The sequence below is a fragment of the Panicum virgatum genome, chromosome 9K (genome assembly GCF_016808335.1).
Source record: "Panicum virgatum strain AP13 chromosome 9K, P.virgatum_v5, whole genome shotgun sequence".
NCBI lineage: Eukaryota > Viridiplantae > Streptophyta > Magnoliopsida > Poales > Poaceae > Panicum > Panicum virgatum.
The window spans coordinates 28,132,013-28,145,260 of NC_053144.1; the positions used below are offsets into that span (position 1 = coordinate 28,132,013).

Here is a 13,248-nt window from a genome sequence, read left to right on the forward strand (position 1 = left end):
TACCTACTTTTATTCTTCCAACTGTTGTTTCGGGTTTCTTGGATCCAAAGAACAGAAAGCATTCGGAGTTTCTTTCTTCTGCTTTGATTCCTGCTGTTCCTTATTATTTATTGGGCAGAAAAAGGCTTTGGATGCCTTCTACTGGCTTTCCAGTTTGAAGAACCCGCTATGCAAATGCACAAAGGCATACATCATGACCCTATTTGAGCGTGTAGCTAATGAGTCAAAGAATATAGCATGCCATGTCATAATTGAAATAAATTCAGGCCAGATTGTCCTTAGACCTGATAGCATTATCCTAAAATCCAATTAGACAATCTTGTAAGCCTATGACACCTTAGCTGGTATGATCATGCTATGATCATATGGAACTGCAGTTCATATTCGGCAAGGAAAATCACGCGCAAACAAATACCAGCTACAAGGAATTAATAACAGGTGAGAAGAATACCATTTTCAGTCAAAACTGAGAAACCATTTAAAGATCAATCGAATCACAGAATGTTGATTCTCACTATTCAGCATCTCACCACAATCTGGTTCCACAACACCTCAAACAAAACTACACCTCACAAACAAAGAACTACGCTGCTCGGGAACAACACATCGAAATATGCACCTACAGGGAACCAATAGCTACAAGCCTACTACAACACAAACTCTGCACCTCATCCTTCAGTCGCGCATCTAATGCACCTGAGCAATCCTATATGCTGGCAGCGGGGAGCCTGCCACTGCCGGCAAAGGGGAACCCGAACCCGACAGGCGTCGTGGCGAGGGCTGCGCCTTCATGGGCGACCTGGGGACAGAGCCTGACAAAGATGTCCGCTTTGGGTCCATCTGTAGTGCTGTGACGTTGTACTTGGGGTCCTGCAGCTGCTCTAGTTTCTCAAGGACCTCGGACATTGCGGGCCGTGCCTTGGCATCATTGCCAATGCACTGCAGGGCGATGCCTGCGACTGCGTGTGCGCCTTTCTTCGGGTATTGTCCGCCCAGCTTAGAGTCCATGACGCGGTACAGACGGCGCTTGTCTCGCAGGTAGGGTCTTGCCCAGTCGACGAGGTTCTGCTCGGATGCCGGTTTCGATTTATCTAGCGCTCGCCGTCCTGTCAGTAACTCCAGCAGCACCACGCCATAGCTGTAGACATCTGCTTTTACTGAGAGGCGACCTGTACATCGAGAGAAAGATTGTATCAGAATATATTATAGTTCAGCAATTCACCATTGGATTTGATAAATTGTTTTATCACTTCATTGGTTTTTTGCCCACTAATCCAGAATGGATCCTCTATATGCATACACGTCTCCGTTAAATATGTAACAAGACAAAGTAGAACGTCGGATTACCCTGCTGCTTTCCATCCAAAAGAAAGAAGAATGGACCTCTGAGCTCCCATCAAAGGCTAGATTGAAATGAATTGACAATTTGTTTGCATATTAACATTTTTAAGATAATTGTTGAACATAACCTTTAAAAAAGTTGAATTAGGTTTCACAGCTGTTGAATTAGATTACCAAAAATGTTGAATTTACTAAGTTAGCCTTTTGAATTGTTGAGTGTTCAAGAAAATCAAGCATAACAAAAGAGAGGAAAAACATGGAGAACACATAAAGATATCTCATATGGGGGAAAATTACCCTGTAATATTCTTTTGTCAACAGGAGAAGTTATGTTACCATAAGGAGAATATATATTTTTTCATATGGGTCAAATGACTGGTCAAGAAAATTATGCACATAGGCTGATTTCTTTCCTAATAAATGTACTTATGTAAGGAAGTCTATTATCTAGAAACAAAATTACAAACACTCTTAATGGTGCCTCTTAATATTTGTTTGTCTAAAGATATGGTATAAATTCAGATGTACCAAGAATCACCAGTGGAAGAGAAAAAATTTGTCAGCGGAGCTTGTTTCCATAATGACAGTTGCTTTATTCTAACAAGTTTGAACTAAGGCACTAATCCAAATCCTACAAGTACCTCTTCTATGTACAAATGGAAACAGATAACAATTTTAAGGTTTAGCCACTAGATTTAGGTGATTGGATGATCCATACACAAGCTGATGCACTATACAAAAAATCATATACAAACATATTTTATAGCCCAGCATTCCCTATTGATATGCAAGTTGCAGACATATGCAGTAGACAATGCACATACCATTTTTCTTGGAGCAAAGATCATGAACGCACATAAGACCTCTTCTCACAGTTTTCTATGAAATGGAGTTGGACATCTTTCTTTTGTGAGAAGGATTTTTTTATTGAAACTAGAAGAGAAAAAAATACAGAAAACAAGACATATTTTAACAAGTCAAACATCTTCTTGGTTGGAAACCAGAAGTTGTGTTATACAGAGTACACACCACGATGACAAAAAATAGAAATCCAGTGGGTTGGAGTGGAATGTTTGCAAACTAGTTCAAAGTAATGGTATTACAGCAATTTTGACAATTCTACAAGCAGAGAGGGAAATTCAAAGGTAACACTCAGAATATTTGGATTTCATTATCAGGTTCTATATGAAGTAAGAGATCATAGTGAGCATGTAATCCTGGGCTATAACTAAACAAGTATCCATAGTAGGCAAAATATGATATGCTAACTCAAAGTAAATACCACCTTAGCTCATAGAAATTAGGAGCTTGTATTGAACTTGAGGCAATATTAAGGAACTCTAATTCGGAGTTCTGGTATACAAATATACAATGTTAGAGCAATGGAAAATATCAAGGGAGTAAAGATGCCCTGCTGTATGGTACGTTTCCATCAATTCAGAATCATGAATTGCAAACACTCAAAATAGATATTATTTTCAAACCTGTTGCAACATATTCAGGAGCTGCATAACCTCGTGTGCCCATGACTTGGGTAGAAACATGGGTTCTATCCCCAGTTGGACCTGCTTTTGCCAATCCAAAGTCTGAAAGCTTAGCATTGAACTCCTGCATTGATGGGAAAAGAAGTTAAGTAAAAAAAGGGGGGAATAAAAGTTTGCTCAGAACAAGGGTGAGTAGCCATTTCACGTATACCGAGTCAAGCAAAATGTTGGACGCCTTGAAATCACGATATATGACTTGGTTCTCAGCATCATGCAGAAATGATAAACCTCTAGCAGCCCCAATTGCAACTTTGAGTCTTATTCCCCAGGGTAAAGGATCCGCACCTCCTAAAGGAATGGAAAGTTTCTGTTGAACTTGTCGAAAATTTAATATATTGAAATGATAGAATTTCAAAAGAAAAAGGTTGCATTGGAATAAAAAACATACGTCTGAATAGATGATTTTCCAAACTTCCTTTAGGCATGAACTCGTACACCAAGAGTCGGTTGTCACCATCGGAGCAATAACCAATGAGCTTGACAAGATTTTGGTGGTGCAGTTGGCCAAGGTAGTCGACCTCTGTCTGCAGGAGGGCAATTGCAGTCAATAAAAACAGTACAGTATTCTGACAAACATGAGAATATGGGCTAGAGCACTAGTGAACGTACCAGCCATTCCTTGTGGCCCTGAAAACCTTCTGGTTTTAGCTTCTTGATGGCTACAACCATACCACTTCCCGGCTTTGAAGGGGCAAGAGTTTGTTCGTCAATCCAGCCTTTGAAGACATAACCAAATCCTCCTTCCCCAAGAAGACTGTCTGACCGGAAGTTCTTAGATGCAGCTTTGAGATCACCAAATGAGAATGCCTTCAAATTTGATGATGACAAGATTTCTCCTTCGGTCCTAGGAGTAGGAAGCTCTCTACTTTCTTTGTATGAGGGTACAGTCCAAGACGACCGAGTCGAGCCAGTTTTGGCTGTAGAGGGATTGGATGATGAACTTGATTTGCTCCCTACTTTTGATTGATCTGACATTTCATGAATGAACACAATACATGTGTGTAAGCACAATGGGCAAAATATACATACATACAGTTGCATATGCATATGCTAATTAGTGACTTGAGTTCCTTCACTTTCGCAGATAACACAATTGAAGACAAAGTGTAGTCATGGTACAGAATTATGAACTACAAAATCAGCTAAGCAGCAAGATGCAGGAGCCACAAGCCACGTTAATGCAAAGTTCTCAGGAAACATGTTTCCATTTCTGTCAGATAATCGTGCAAATTCCAATTTTCAAGAAGATGAAGCAATATGCTGCTCTTTTTAGCTAATCTAGTCAGGCGCTTGTGGCCAAGGCCACTCCATGAGTTTTGCAGAAATTCTATCATTGGAAGAACATAATTACGGCTGGGCATACCATGTGAAAACCCAACGGCAGACTAGCGGGTTTCCTAACTAGAATATGGAGAATGTTAATTCCTTCTCCCAAATTCTATCATTGGATTAACATAATTGCGGTTGGGCATACCATTTGAAAAGCCAGCAGCAGACTAACGGGTTCCCTAACTAGAATTTGGAGAATGATAAAATTCCTTCTTATGATCTTATCCAATCTAGAGAAATAAAGTTCCTTATTTCCTCTTCTATGAGATAAATGCCTACCCAATTCTGACTTCTGAGAATCAATAGCTATAACACTTACAGAGCAGCAAGCAAAGAAACAGCAAAGGCTAGCAGCAGAAGCAACCTAACACCCAATCATCAGAAACGGAAAAGGCGAGCATCTGGAAGGAGCTCGCCTCGCAAATTCATCCACCACTCAGAACCCAGCAGAACTCGCAAGGCCGCCGGAGCGCCCTGCTCGGCCATCCCCGAGCAGCCCACCATTACCGCCGGATCAGATCCGCCGTATGGAGCAGCAGACAAGTCGAGCAGCCAGCAATCAAGCCAGGAGCAGTTGCCAAGAAACCGGGCAAGAAGAGGGCCGTGACGGCGCACTCACATGCGGTGTTGTTGTCCACCGTCGCCGCTTTGTCCATGCAGTTCCCCATCTCCTTCCAACGCTACCGCCGGCCAGCCAATCTACCGGCGACGCATCGACCGAGCCCAGCCGCCCCGGTGCCTTCCCTGGTGCGGGGGAGCTGCCTGGCCAAGAATAGCAGCGGAGCGAAGTCTCCTCGCACGCGCCTGCGGAGAACTCGGCCGCAGTCAACGCCAGGAGGCGCTCGCGGCCACCAATTGGGCACTGCCCCCCAAAATCCAACCTTCGGAGGATCTGAGCCGAGCCCGGCCGCCTCGCCAACCGGAGTGCCGTCAGAAGCACGCAAGAACGCGTCCTGAACCCTCCCGCCGGAGTCAAGTCAACCGGGCCGGGCCGGCGGATGCCGTGCGCGCCCGAGGAGTTGCCGTGTGGACGGGGCTCGGGAGTAGGCGCGCGTGGGGATGCCGCGGCCGTGCAGTTCGCGTGGAGGCGGGGGCGGAGGAGCGGAAGCGGCAAGGAGGGAGAGAGCGAAAGGTGGGTGTTGGCCGCCTCCGCGAGACCGTCGGTGTCTCTGTCTGGTGGGGCTGCTGCTACCGCGGTAATGAGGGAGAGAGCGAAGGCTTGCGGACTTAGAGGTTTTTTTTAATGGCGGGTGTGATCTGGTCTTTGTTGAACAGAGGAAATGATGAGGTTTTTCTGGTGACTCAATAATTCTGTTCGTTGCGTGAGGTAATGCATTATGCATGATGATGGGAGCAAGGATGCTTTTGCTTTTTAATGTATATATACATATATATTAGTAGTTGCATAAGATTTACTTTATTTAGGAGACCAATTTAGTCATAGAAGTCACACGCGTCTAGTCTTAGGATGACTCTAATCACACATCAACAAATAAGCTAATGAAATACCTATCCTTTATATATGCTTATGTTATGATTTAAATTAAAAAGAAAAAATATCATGAAAACTTTAAAAGTTTAAACAAAAGTAAAGTGCGCGAGCGGTTCTCAAACTTGTCTTATTATGTCATACCGGTCCACGAACTCTCCAATTATACCATTATACCTAATCACTGTTTAGATCTCAAAACAGTCCAATCGGATCTAAACATGAACCCGCTCATACTTTGCTCGAACTGAGGAGGTCGCATAATTTTCGACAGGCTTCTCTAGTGCCTACCGCCACCGTTTGGTACTCTCCCCTTCTTCTAGCACCAATTCTCTGCTTGCGGCGATTCCTCCGAGCTCGCTGCAACTAGAGGGGATGGAGAGATGGACAGGGATGGCCGTGAATGATAGGAATACAAGGGGGTGACGGTTTTCTTGCAATTTTGTTTGCTGACTCGTTTGTCTAGATCCACGTAAACCAATTCTCGCTAGCACATTACATGAGCTCTAATCACTTGTTTAGACCCAATCTAATGGTTTTGAGATCCAAACAGTGATTAGGTACCGTAGTGGTACAATTTGAGAGTTCCTGGACCGGCACGACAGAACAAGAGAATTTTAAATATCCTCTTCCCTTACTCTTTCTCTCATTTCTCCTCATTTTTCTTCTTCCAACCCTCCATCCATGTTAGAAAATGCAGGGGACTTCCGAGGTGGGGAGCTCTATGGGTTTCATGTGGCAGAGGGCCTAAGCTCTCCTTCCACCTCCACACCGGATCCACCCTTTGTCGTGTGTCTGTGCTTATTCAACAAATTTTCTTTGTGTAATAGTTGTAAAGCATATATTATCTTGTTTTTTCATTGGGAAGGACTAGTTCATACTTCGAGAAGAAGTTACGAATGTGAAGAAGCAACAAGCCAAGAACCAAGTCAAAGTTTAACAGGACTTAGCCTCATGTTCCGTAATATCTCTCGCTACACATTAGGGTCTTTGGACGCGGTAAACTTAGATCTTGTCTATCAAATATGACCTTGAGCGTACAATAATAATCAGCTTATGAATCTAAACTTTTTGTGTAGGGTGAGAAGTGTGCGGTGGCAGAGTCCACCGAGTATGTCATGCCAATACTACACCGTACAATATGGTATAATCCAATATTCAATTTAGCACGTAGCTATATATAGAATACAGTATAATATAATACATTTTAAGATATCAAAATATCCTAAATTAAAAAGATTGAGTCCAAGACTAGGCGTGAAGTTGGAGCTCCTTCATAGAACTCGAACGTGTTATATCGATGACGTTGGATGGGTTAATTAACGATGTGATTTGTATTTAAGAGTTCCTTTAGAGGAGTTAAAATTGAGTGCGCTAAATTTTAGCACATATTAGCATTCACACATATACTAAAGTATTTAAATTTTGATTATACTTTAGCCCATCAATTAACACTTCCGTTTGGATCACTACTAGAAAAAATAAGCACCAGTTGGTAAGGTCACCGGTACCTTGAAATCGAGATTAAAAGTCTCGATCTTCGGCATCAGCTTAAACACCCAGTACCAAATCCCTCTTAGTACCGGGTGTTTTCGGTCAAAAAAATATATTAAATTTGGAAAGAGGGTTACACACACGCACATGTCACAAGCCACAAATCACTCAATTTTTCAAGCAATTCGAACCCATGACTTCTTGCATCGTGTGTACCTTCATTACTATCTCACTTATACATCACTTGTGATGGTAAGAGAGATATCTTTCTTTTGAAGTAACTCATGGAAGACCCGCTGGTACCAAAGTCTAGACATTGGTACTGGGTGGTGTGTTTCCACCTAGTACAAATAAGTCCGTGGATCTTTCCATCCACAAGTACCGGAAGGAAGATGACCTAGTATTGATGCTGGAATTTGTACCGAGTCATCTTACTAGCCGTACTTTTGAGGTGGATCGATGAGCTCTTTTCTAGTAGTGGATGAAGTAGTGTTAAATTTTAACATTTTTACTCATTAGCATCTGGATCCAAAACGGACCCTATAATAAGATTTCTGGACCTGAAAAATACGAAATAAATTCTCCACGCGTGTCCGCTGGGAGAACTACAATAAGCATGGAAAATCCAGCCGCGTCTTTGGCCTGCAACGTGGTCAACGTGCGTGGGAGCCACAATCATGAATGCGCCCGGAGCATGTTTTTGTTGCCTTGTGAATACATCTTCCACGAAATATGACGCCAAATAACCAAAGCAACGAATTAGCTGCAAATTCCACCCCTCTTTCCACATGATTACGACGGGAATCTTTTTTTTCTTTGTACCCCATCTCTATTTTAAGAAAGAAAGGAGCAACGGGTTTATCTAGAGCACGCGTAGTTTCAAATGGGCTCTCTTTCATTTCTTTTACCTAATAATTTGGTGTCGGTTCGTTATAAATTGAGAACAAGTCTACACATTTGAAGAATAGTTTTTTGTGCTGACTTCTTCTAGCTTCTGTTTTTGATAGATCGGAAGCGACGAAGCATGCTTCACAAGGACCCAAAGACCCAAGATTTGAAGTTGCCAAAGTCATGATCTTCTGCCGGCCTAATGAGGTGCGAAAACTGCAATTACAAACTAACTTACGTACTTGACTGGAGTCTCTAGTTCCCTATAGTTATATCGCTGCTGCTGCCCTTGACCGGCCGGTGCAATTAGCAGTTTTCTTTCAGGCCTGTCCTCGTCGTGCCTGGAATTTTTCGTCGCGTTTATTTACTTCTAAGTTTTAAGGTAAATAAAATCACAGCAATAAAAAGGAACCTTTTTTTTTGCAAAGGTCCCTTTTGTCCCGTCTGTACTGCACTGATCAATGGTACATGTCACCTTCAGCTCCCCCTGAACTATTTCTGAAACTACAGCTGTTTGTGTTGGAATTAACAAGGAATGAAAGGGTCCTATTCGGTTGACAGTCTTGTTTAAATCCCAAAATTTTTCCAGCACTACAGTAACTTCAAATGTTTGACCATTAACTAGGAGTATTAAATATGGATAATTAATAAAAACCCATTTTACAACCCCGGGCTGAATTGCGAGATGAATCTTTTAAGCATAACTGGACCATAATTAGACAATGTAGTGCTACAGTAAACAGCCTCTAATGATGGATTAATTAGGCTTAATAGATTCATCTCATGATTTTCCATCCACCATGTAATTAGTTTTATAATTAGATTATGTTTAGTCTTTCTAATCTTCGATTGAAAATTGCTACAGTGAATTTCATTCAAAAAATTTCATGATCTAAACACGACAGTAAAGCTTAAAATAAACAAAATCATTGGAGCCTTAGGGCTGCCAGGCCTATCATTTCTTCCTTGTATTGTACTCCCCTGAAGCGTCCCCTCATAAGAGAGAACTTAAATGTGATACAAACATCAGTCCCAGGAGGCTGATGCCACATTTATTACATCAGATGGTTCATTACCGTACAAACCTCCGAGGAGGACACTCGATACAGATAATAATAATAAGTAACCAAGCTACGACATAACACCAGAGCGCGACCCACATGGGATCTAGCTCGGGCTCAGAGTACTGCGTCAGCGAAATCATCTCGAACAGGGCCGGTTCCACAGGCAAGGTTGGGTGCAGGATGATAACCCTACTCGGCGTCGTCTGGTACGAAGTCTGGGTCTTCTTCTGTAAAAAGTAAGAATGAGTGAGTACAAACGTACTCAGCAAGTCCAACCACACCCACGGAGGGGGGTTATATCAGAATAACATGCACGGGTAAAACAAGGATTAGGTTACGGTTTAATTTGCAGAAAGCTTAATTTTATGCAGGGGTTCATTTAGCAGAAAAACATTTCTGAAACCAGTTTTTGTATTGAAAATCACGGAGCTTAGGTTTTAAACTGCTACCGGACTCCCTGTCTGTCGTAGCACACGGCACAACTGCCGGACACAAATCCAAAACAACTCACGCTAGCCAAACCCGAAGAAACACTAGTTATGTGACCACACCGTAACTCGCCCAATACCGTGGGCACGGCTATTCGAATAGCTTTTGACTCTGCAGAGGTGTGCAACTTTACCCACAAGCGGGTACTACAACACGAGCACCGTAGTGTCGGTGTAGATCCTGACATAGCCATTACCCACCTTAGCTAGACCTGATTCGCCATCACGGGTTTTACCAAGGGGTCATCGACCTAACTCTGAGGTATAACCGGGGTATAAGTCACACTGAGCCTATCCCTTCTCCTTGGTCACCCGTTGCTCTCAGCCCTCCTGATGGCTATCACATCAACTAGTGGGGTTTATGCTAAGCCGTTGCCCATTCAACAGTTGAGTGGTTTGCACGATGGTGGAGTTAGGTGAGATGACACACTAACTCGGTCCTTAGTTGTGACAAGATGGATATCTCCCTTCCTTGCCCTGCCACACCGGCACGAGCACACCAAATGGCAAATCCCGCAGAAATGCCATCCATCCCGTCTAAAACTCACTTTTCAAAACACCGTTTTATCCCTTCCCACATACTCACACATTTTCTTTTATAAAACGAATAGCTTTTATGTGTATAGTCCTAAGCGTTCTAATAGCGATTAACGTCCAAGCAAAATCAGACATTAATCTAGGTGGTCAAGGAATGGTTACAACAAATCAAGGGGTGGCTATCCAACTGTGTTTTTATGCAGGCAAAACATGTGCAATTTTATAAAACAGGCCAATAGGTTATGTTTATAAAAACTAGGACTGAAATATGCATCAAAGGATGGGATTGAACGTGCCGTCTTCGTAGCCTTCGGGGAGGTCATGTCCTTCGGGCTCGGGGTCGCGGATCTGGTCTTCGTTCACGGGCTCACAGTACTGCTCGTCAACGGGCTCTCCTTCGTTCACACCGTGGTCTACGATACGAACAAACAAACACACAATCAGGACAAAGAAATAAAAGTTTTATCGTTGAGCTCGAATCAGAAGTAATTAAGATATGGAGTTTGGAGCAATATTTTTGGGTGGTTTCTTAACGGCATGGCCGAAACTAGGTTAAGAAAGGCGTGGTAGAGTTTCGGGCCGATCAGAGTTCGTTTGGTGCATAAAATGATAGGTTAAAGGAGTGATTAGGGATAAACCGGGGTCCACGGGCTTCTTTGGAAATATTCTTGGGGGGCAAGTGCTTGGTTATGAATTCTAAAAATACTTGGGCCTATTAGAAAAAGTGTAGGGGTTTATTTATTATTGGGTTTATAAGTTGGAGGGCTTGTTTGCAAAATAAGGAAACAGGAAGGGCTTTTTGGGGAAAAGGTTAAAAGGGTGGGGGTTTCTTTTACAAAAACAGGGAAGGCTAGGGGGTTTTGGGCATAATGCCCTGTCCTCTTCCTCCCCCGCGCTGGGAAACAGGGGAGGGGGCCGGCGTTCGGCGGCGGCGCCAAATCCGGCAGCTCGGGGGGCTCGGGGTGGCTCCGGGGTGAGGGAAACGAGAGAGGGGAAGAAGATGGGTCGATCCCCGGCCTCACCTTGGATCGGGATGCGGCGAGGTTGCGGGGCGACGGGAGCGGCCGGCGGCGGCACTGGTGGCGTGTGGCGGCGGTGCTAGCGCTAGGGAGGAGGCTAGGGTGGTGGGGGCTTGGGATGTGGAGGGGTGGAATCGAGCCGAGCCTCGACTTTTTTCGAGCTTTCTTCAAAATCAATATATTCGTATTTATTATAGTCTCCCGCGTTGTTTGATATGCAACTTCAAATCGAGCATAACGAGCTGAGCCGAGCCGAGCCTGCCAAAATTGACTTTTGTTCCAAATCAACTAATTTTTATTTTAAAAAAAGAACGAACGTAATCGGAGCAATTTTGAAACGAGCCACCGAGCCAGCTTAACGAGCTTTTTTTCCAGCCCTAGATGTGGTGCGGAGGAGCGGCGCCGGGGGGCCTTTTATAGGCGCGAGAGGCGGTGGAGGTGAGGGTGCGGCGGTGGCGGCCTGATGGACTCCGCGGCCGGCTTTAATGGCAGTGGGGGCCGGCTCGGCGCCGTGCCGCTCGAGCGTCAAGGCGAGCAGTGGGCTGTGGTGGCGTGAAGCAGGGACGGCGGCAGCTGGGCAGTGGCGCGGACAGTGATGCAACGCCTCGGGCAGGCGGCGACCGGCGGTGCTGTGCGGGCGTCAACGGGGCGGGGGTGCGAACGACGAGGTGACGCGACGCCTCGGGCAGGCGGCGACCGTCGCAGGCGGCGCTGTGCCGAGGTCGCCGGCGCTGTGCGCCCAGGGCGACGGCGTGTGTGCGCGGTTCGCGGCTCGGCGTGACGAGGCCGCGTGCGTGTGGGCGCACTGGCAGGCCGGGGCGGCGTGCGTGTACGCGGGCGAACGGCGTGGCACGGCTGCGCGGGCGTGCAGGCGGGGCACGGGGGTGCAGGTTGAGCGGGACCGGCGGCGTGGTGCGGCCGGCACGGGCGCGCGCGAGCGCGGCCAGGCGGCCGTGGCGTGGCGTGGGCGCGCGCACGGCTCGGGGCGTCGCGGCGCGGCGTGTGCGCACGCGTGGGCGTGCGAGGCGGGTCGGGGTGCATGGCCAGGAGAGGCGCGCGGGCAGGAGGTGGTCGAGCAGCGCTCGGGGCCGGCGGTCGCGAGCAGAGCAGGGGGAGGAGCCGGGTCAGGCGGCGCTCGGGAGCAGAGAGAGAGGAGGGGAGGGCCGAGCGTGCGCGGGGAAAGAGAGAGGAGAGGAAAAAGAAGGAAAAGAAGAAAAGAAGAAAAATGAGAAAAGAAAAAGAAAAGAAGGGGAGAGAGATTCGCGCCGAAAACACGGCGCTCGGTCGGCCACGCGCGGCGCCGGGCACGCATGCGCGGTTGGGCGCGACGCGCGGGTCAGGGGTGAACAGGGGGTGGATACGGATGTCGGGGTCGGGTCATTCGAGGATCGGGAGATCGGGCGGAAAAGTCTGGAGTGAACCGAGCTCAACGATGAAAGATTTCGAAAATTAGCGCGTATTTTAATTTGGTGCATTTTGGGATGTTACATCCCCCTTACTTACCTAACCTATTTCTGTTCACATTGACAGAGCCTTCTGCATCCCGCCCTCCACTCGGCTGTCTTCAAGATTGCTTTATTTTCACCATTGGCTATCACCTTGCTAACTCCGGAAGTCAAGTTGCTAGGCTGTCAGCTAAAGATGGCCTGGCCTTCCTCACAATTTCTCAACATTATATCTGAACCCGAAATATCTAAACCCATATTACCCCATCACCGTCTCGGGTAGGACATTGTGAAACTTGAACTTAGATTGGGAAAGTTGATGAAGCTATTCCGAAAGAGAACATATCAGATGTAAACCAACCTCTCCGTGCAAATTATGGATAAAAATAGCTAGATCCATCCCAACTGCTCCACATGTTTTCTAACCCTAACTCCCTGAGTCATCCTCATCCGCTCGACTCTCCGATCCCATCTCCTGAACCCCGACTCCTCGAGATCCCGTCATCTGCCGTCAGTCAGGCCACCGAGAGGTGCCTGTGCCACCACATCACCCGCTCTCACAGGTCGCCACCCCGAGCCCTGCGCGGCAGTCGTGTCGCAAGCCCCGCCG

The 13,248-nt window shown here is 46.0% G+C and overlaps 1 protein-coding gene across 1 annotated transcript; it reads right to left on the minus strand.

Moving 5' to 3' along the window:
• Positions 1–453: 453 nt before the first annotated feature.
• On the minus strand, positions 454–5,403 carry LOC120651112 (probable serine/threonine-protein kinase PBL3). The gene is made up of 6 exons (XM_039928487.1): positions 4,834–5,403; positions 3,495–3,853; positions 3,274–3,409; positions 3,037–3,173; positions 2,826–2,949; positions 454–1,169 (listed from the first exon to the last, which is right to left on the minus strand). Exons 1-6 carry the CDS (start codon positions 4,880–4,882, stop codon positions 688–690), a joined length of 1,287 nt encoding a protein of 428 aa, XP_039784421.1. The 5' UTR covers positions 4,883–5,403; the 3' UTR covers positions 454–687.
• Between the last annotated feature and the right edge of the window lie 7,845 nt (positions 5,404–13,248).

Excerpts from the sequence above, each read along its gene's own strand:
- LOC120651112 (XM_039928487.1), bottom strand. The coding sequence starts at position 4,882 with ATGGGGAACTGCATGGACAAAGCGGCGACGGTGGACAACAACACCGCA. Across the intron at positions 2,950-3,036 it reads CCAACATTTTGCTTGACTCG|GAGTTCAATGCTAAGCTTTC; the intron begins GTATACGTGAAA and ends CCATCAATGCAG. Across the intron at positions 1,170-2,825 it reads TCCTGAATATGTTGCAACAG|GTCGCCTCTCAGTAAAAGCA; the intron begins GTTTGAAAATAA and ends CTCGATGTACAG.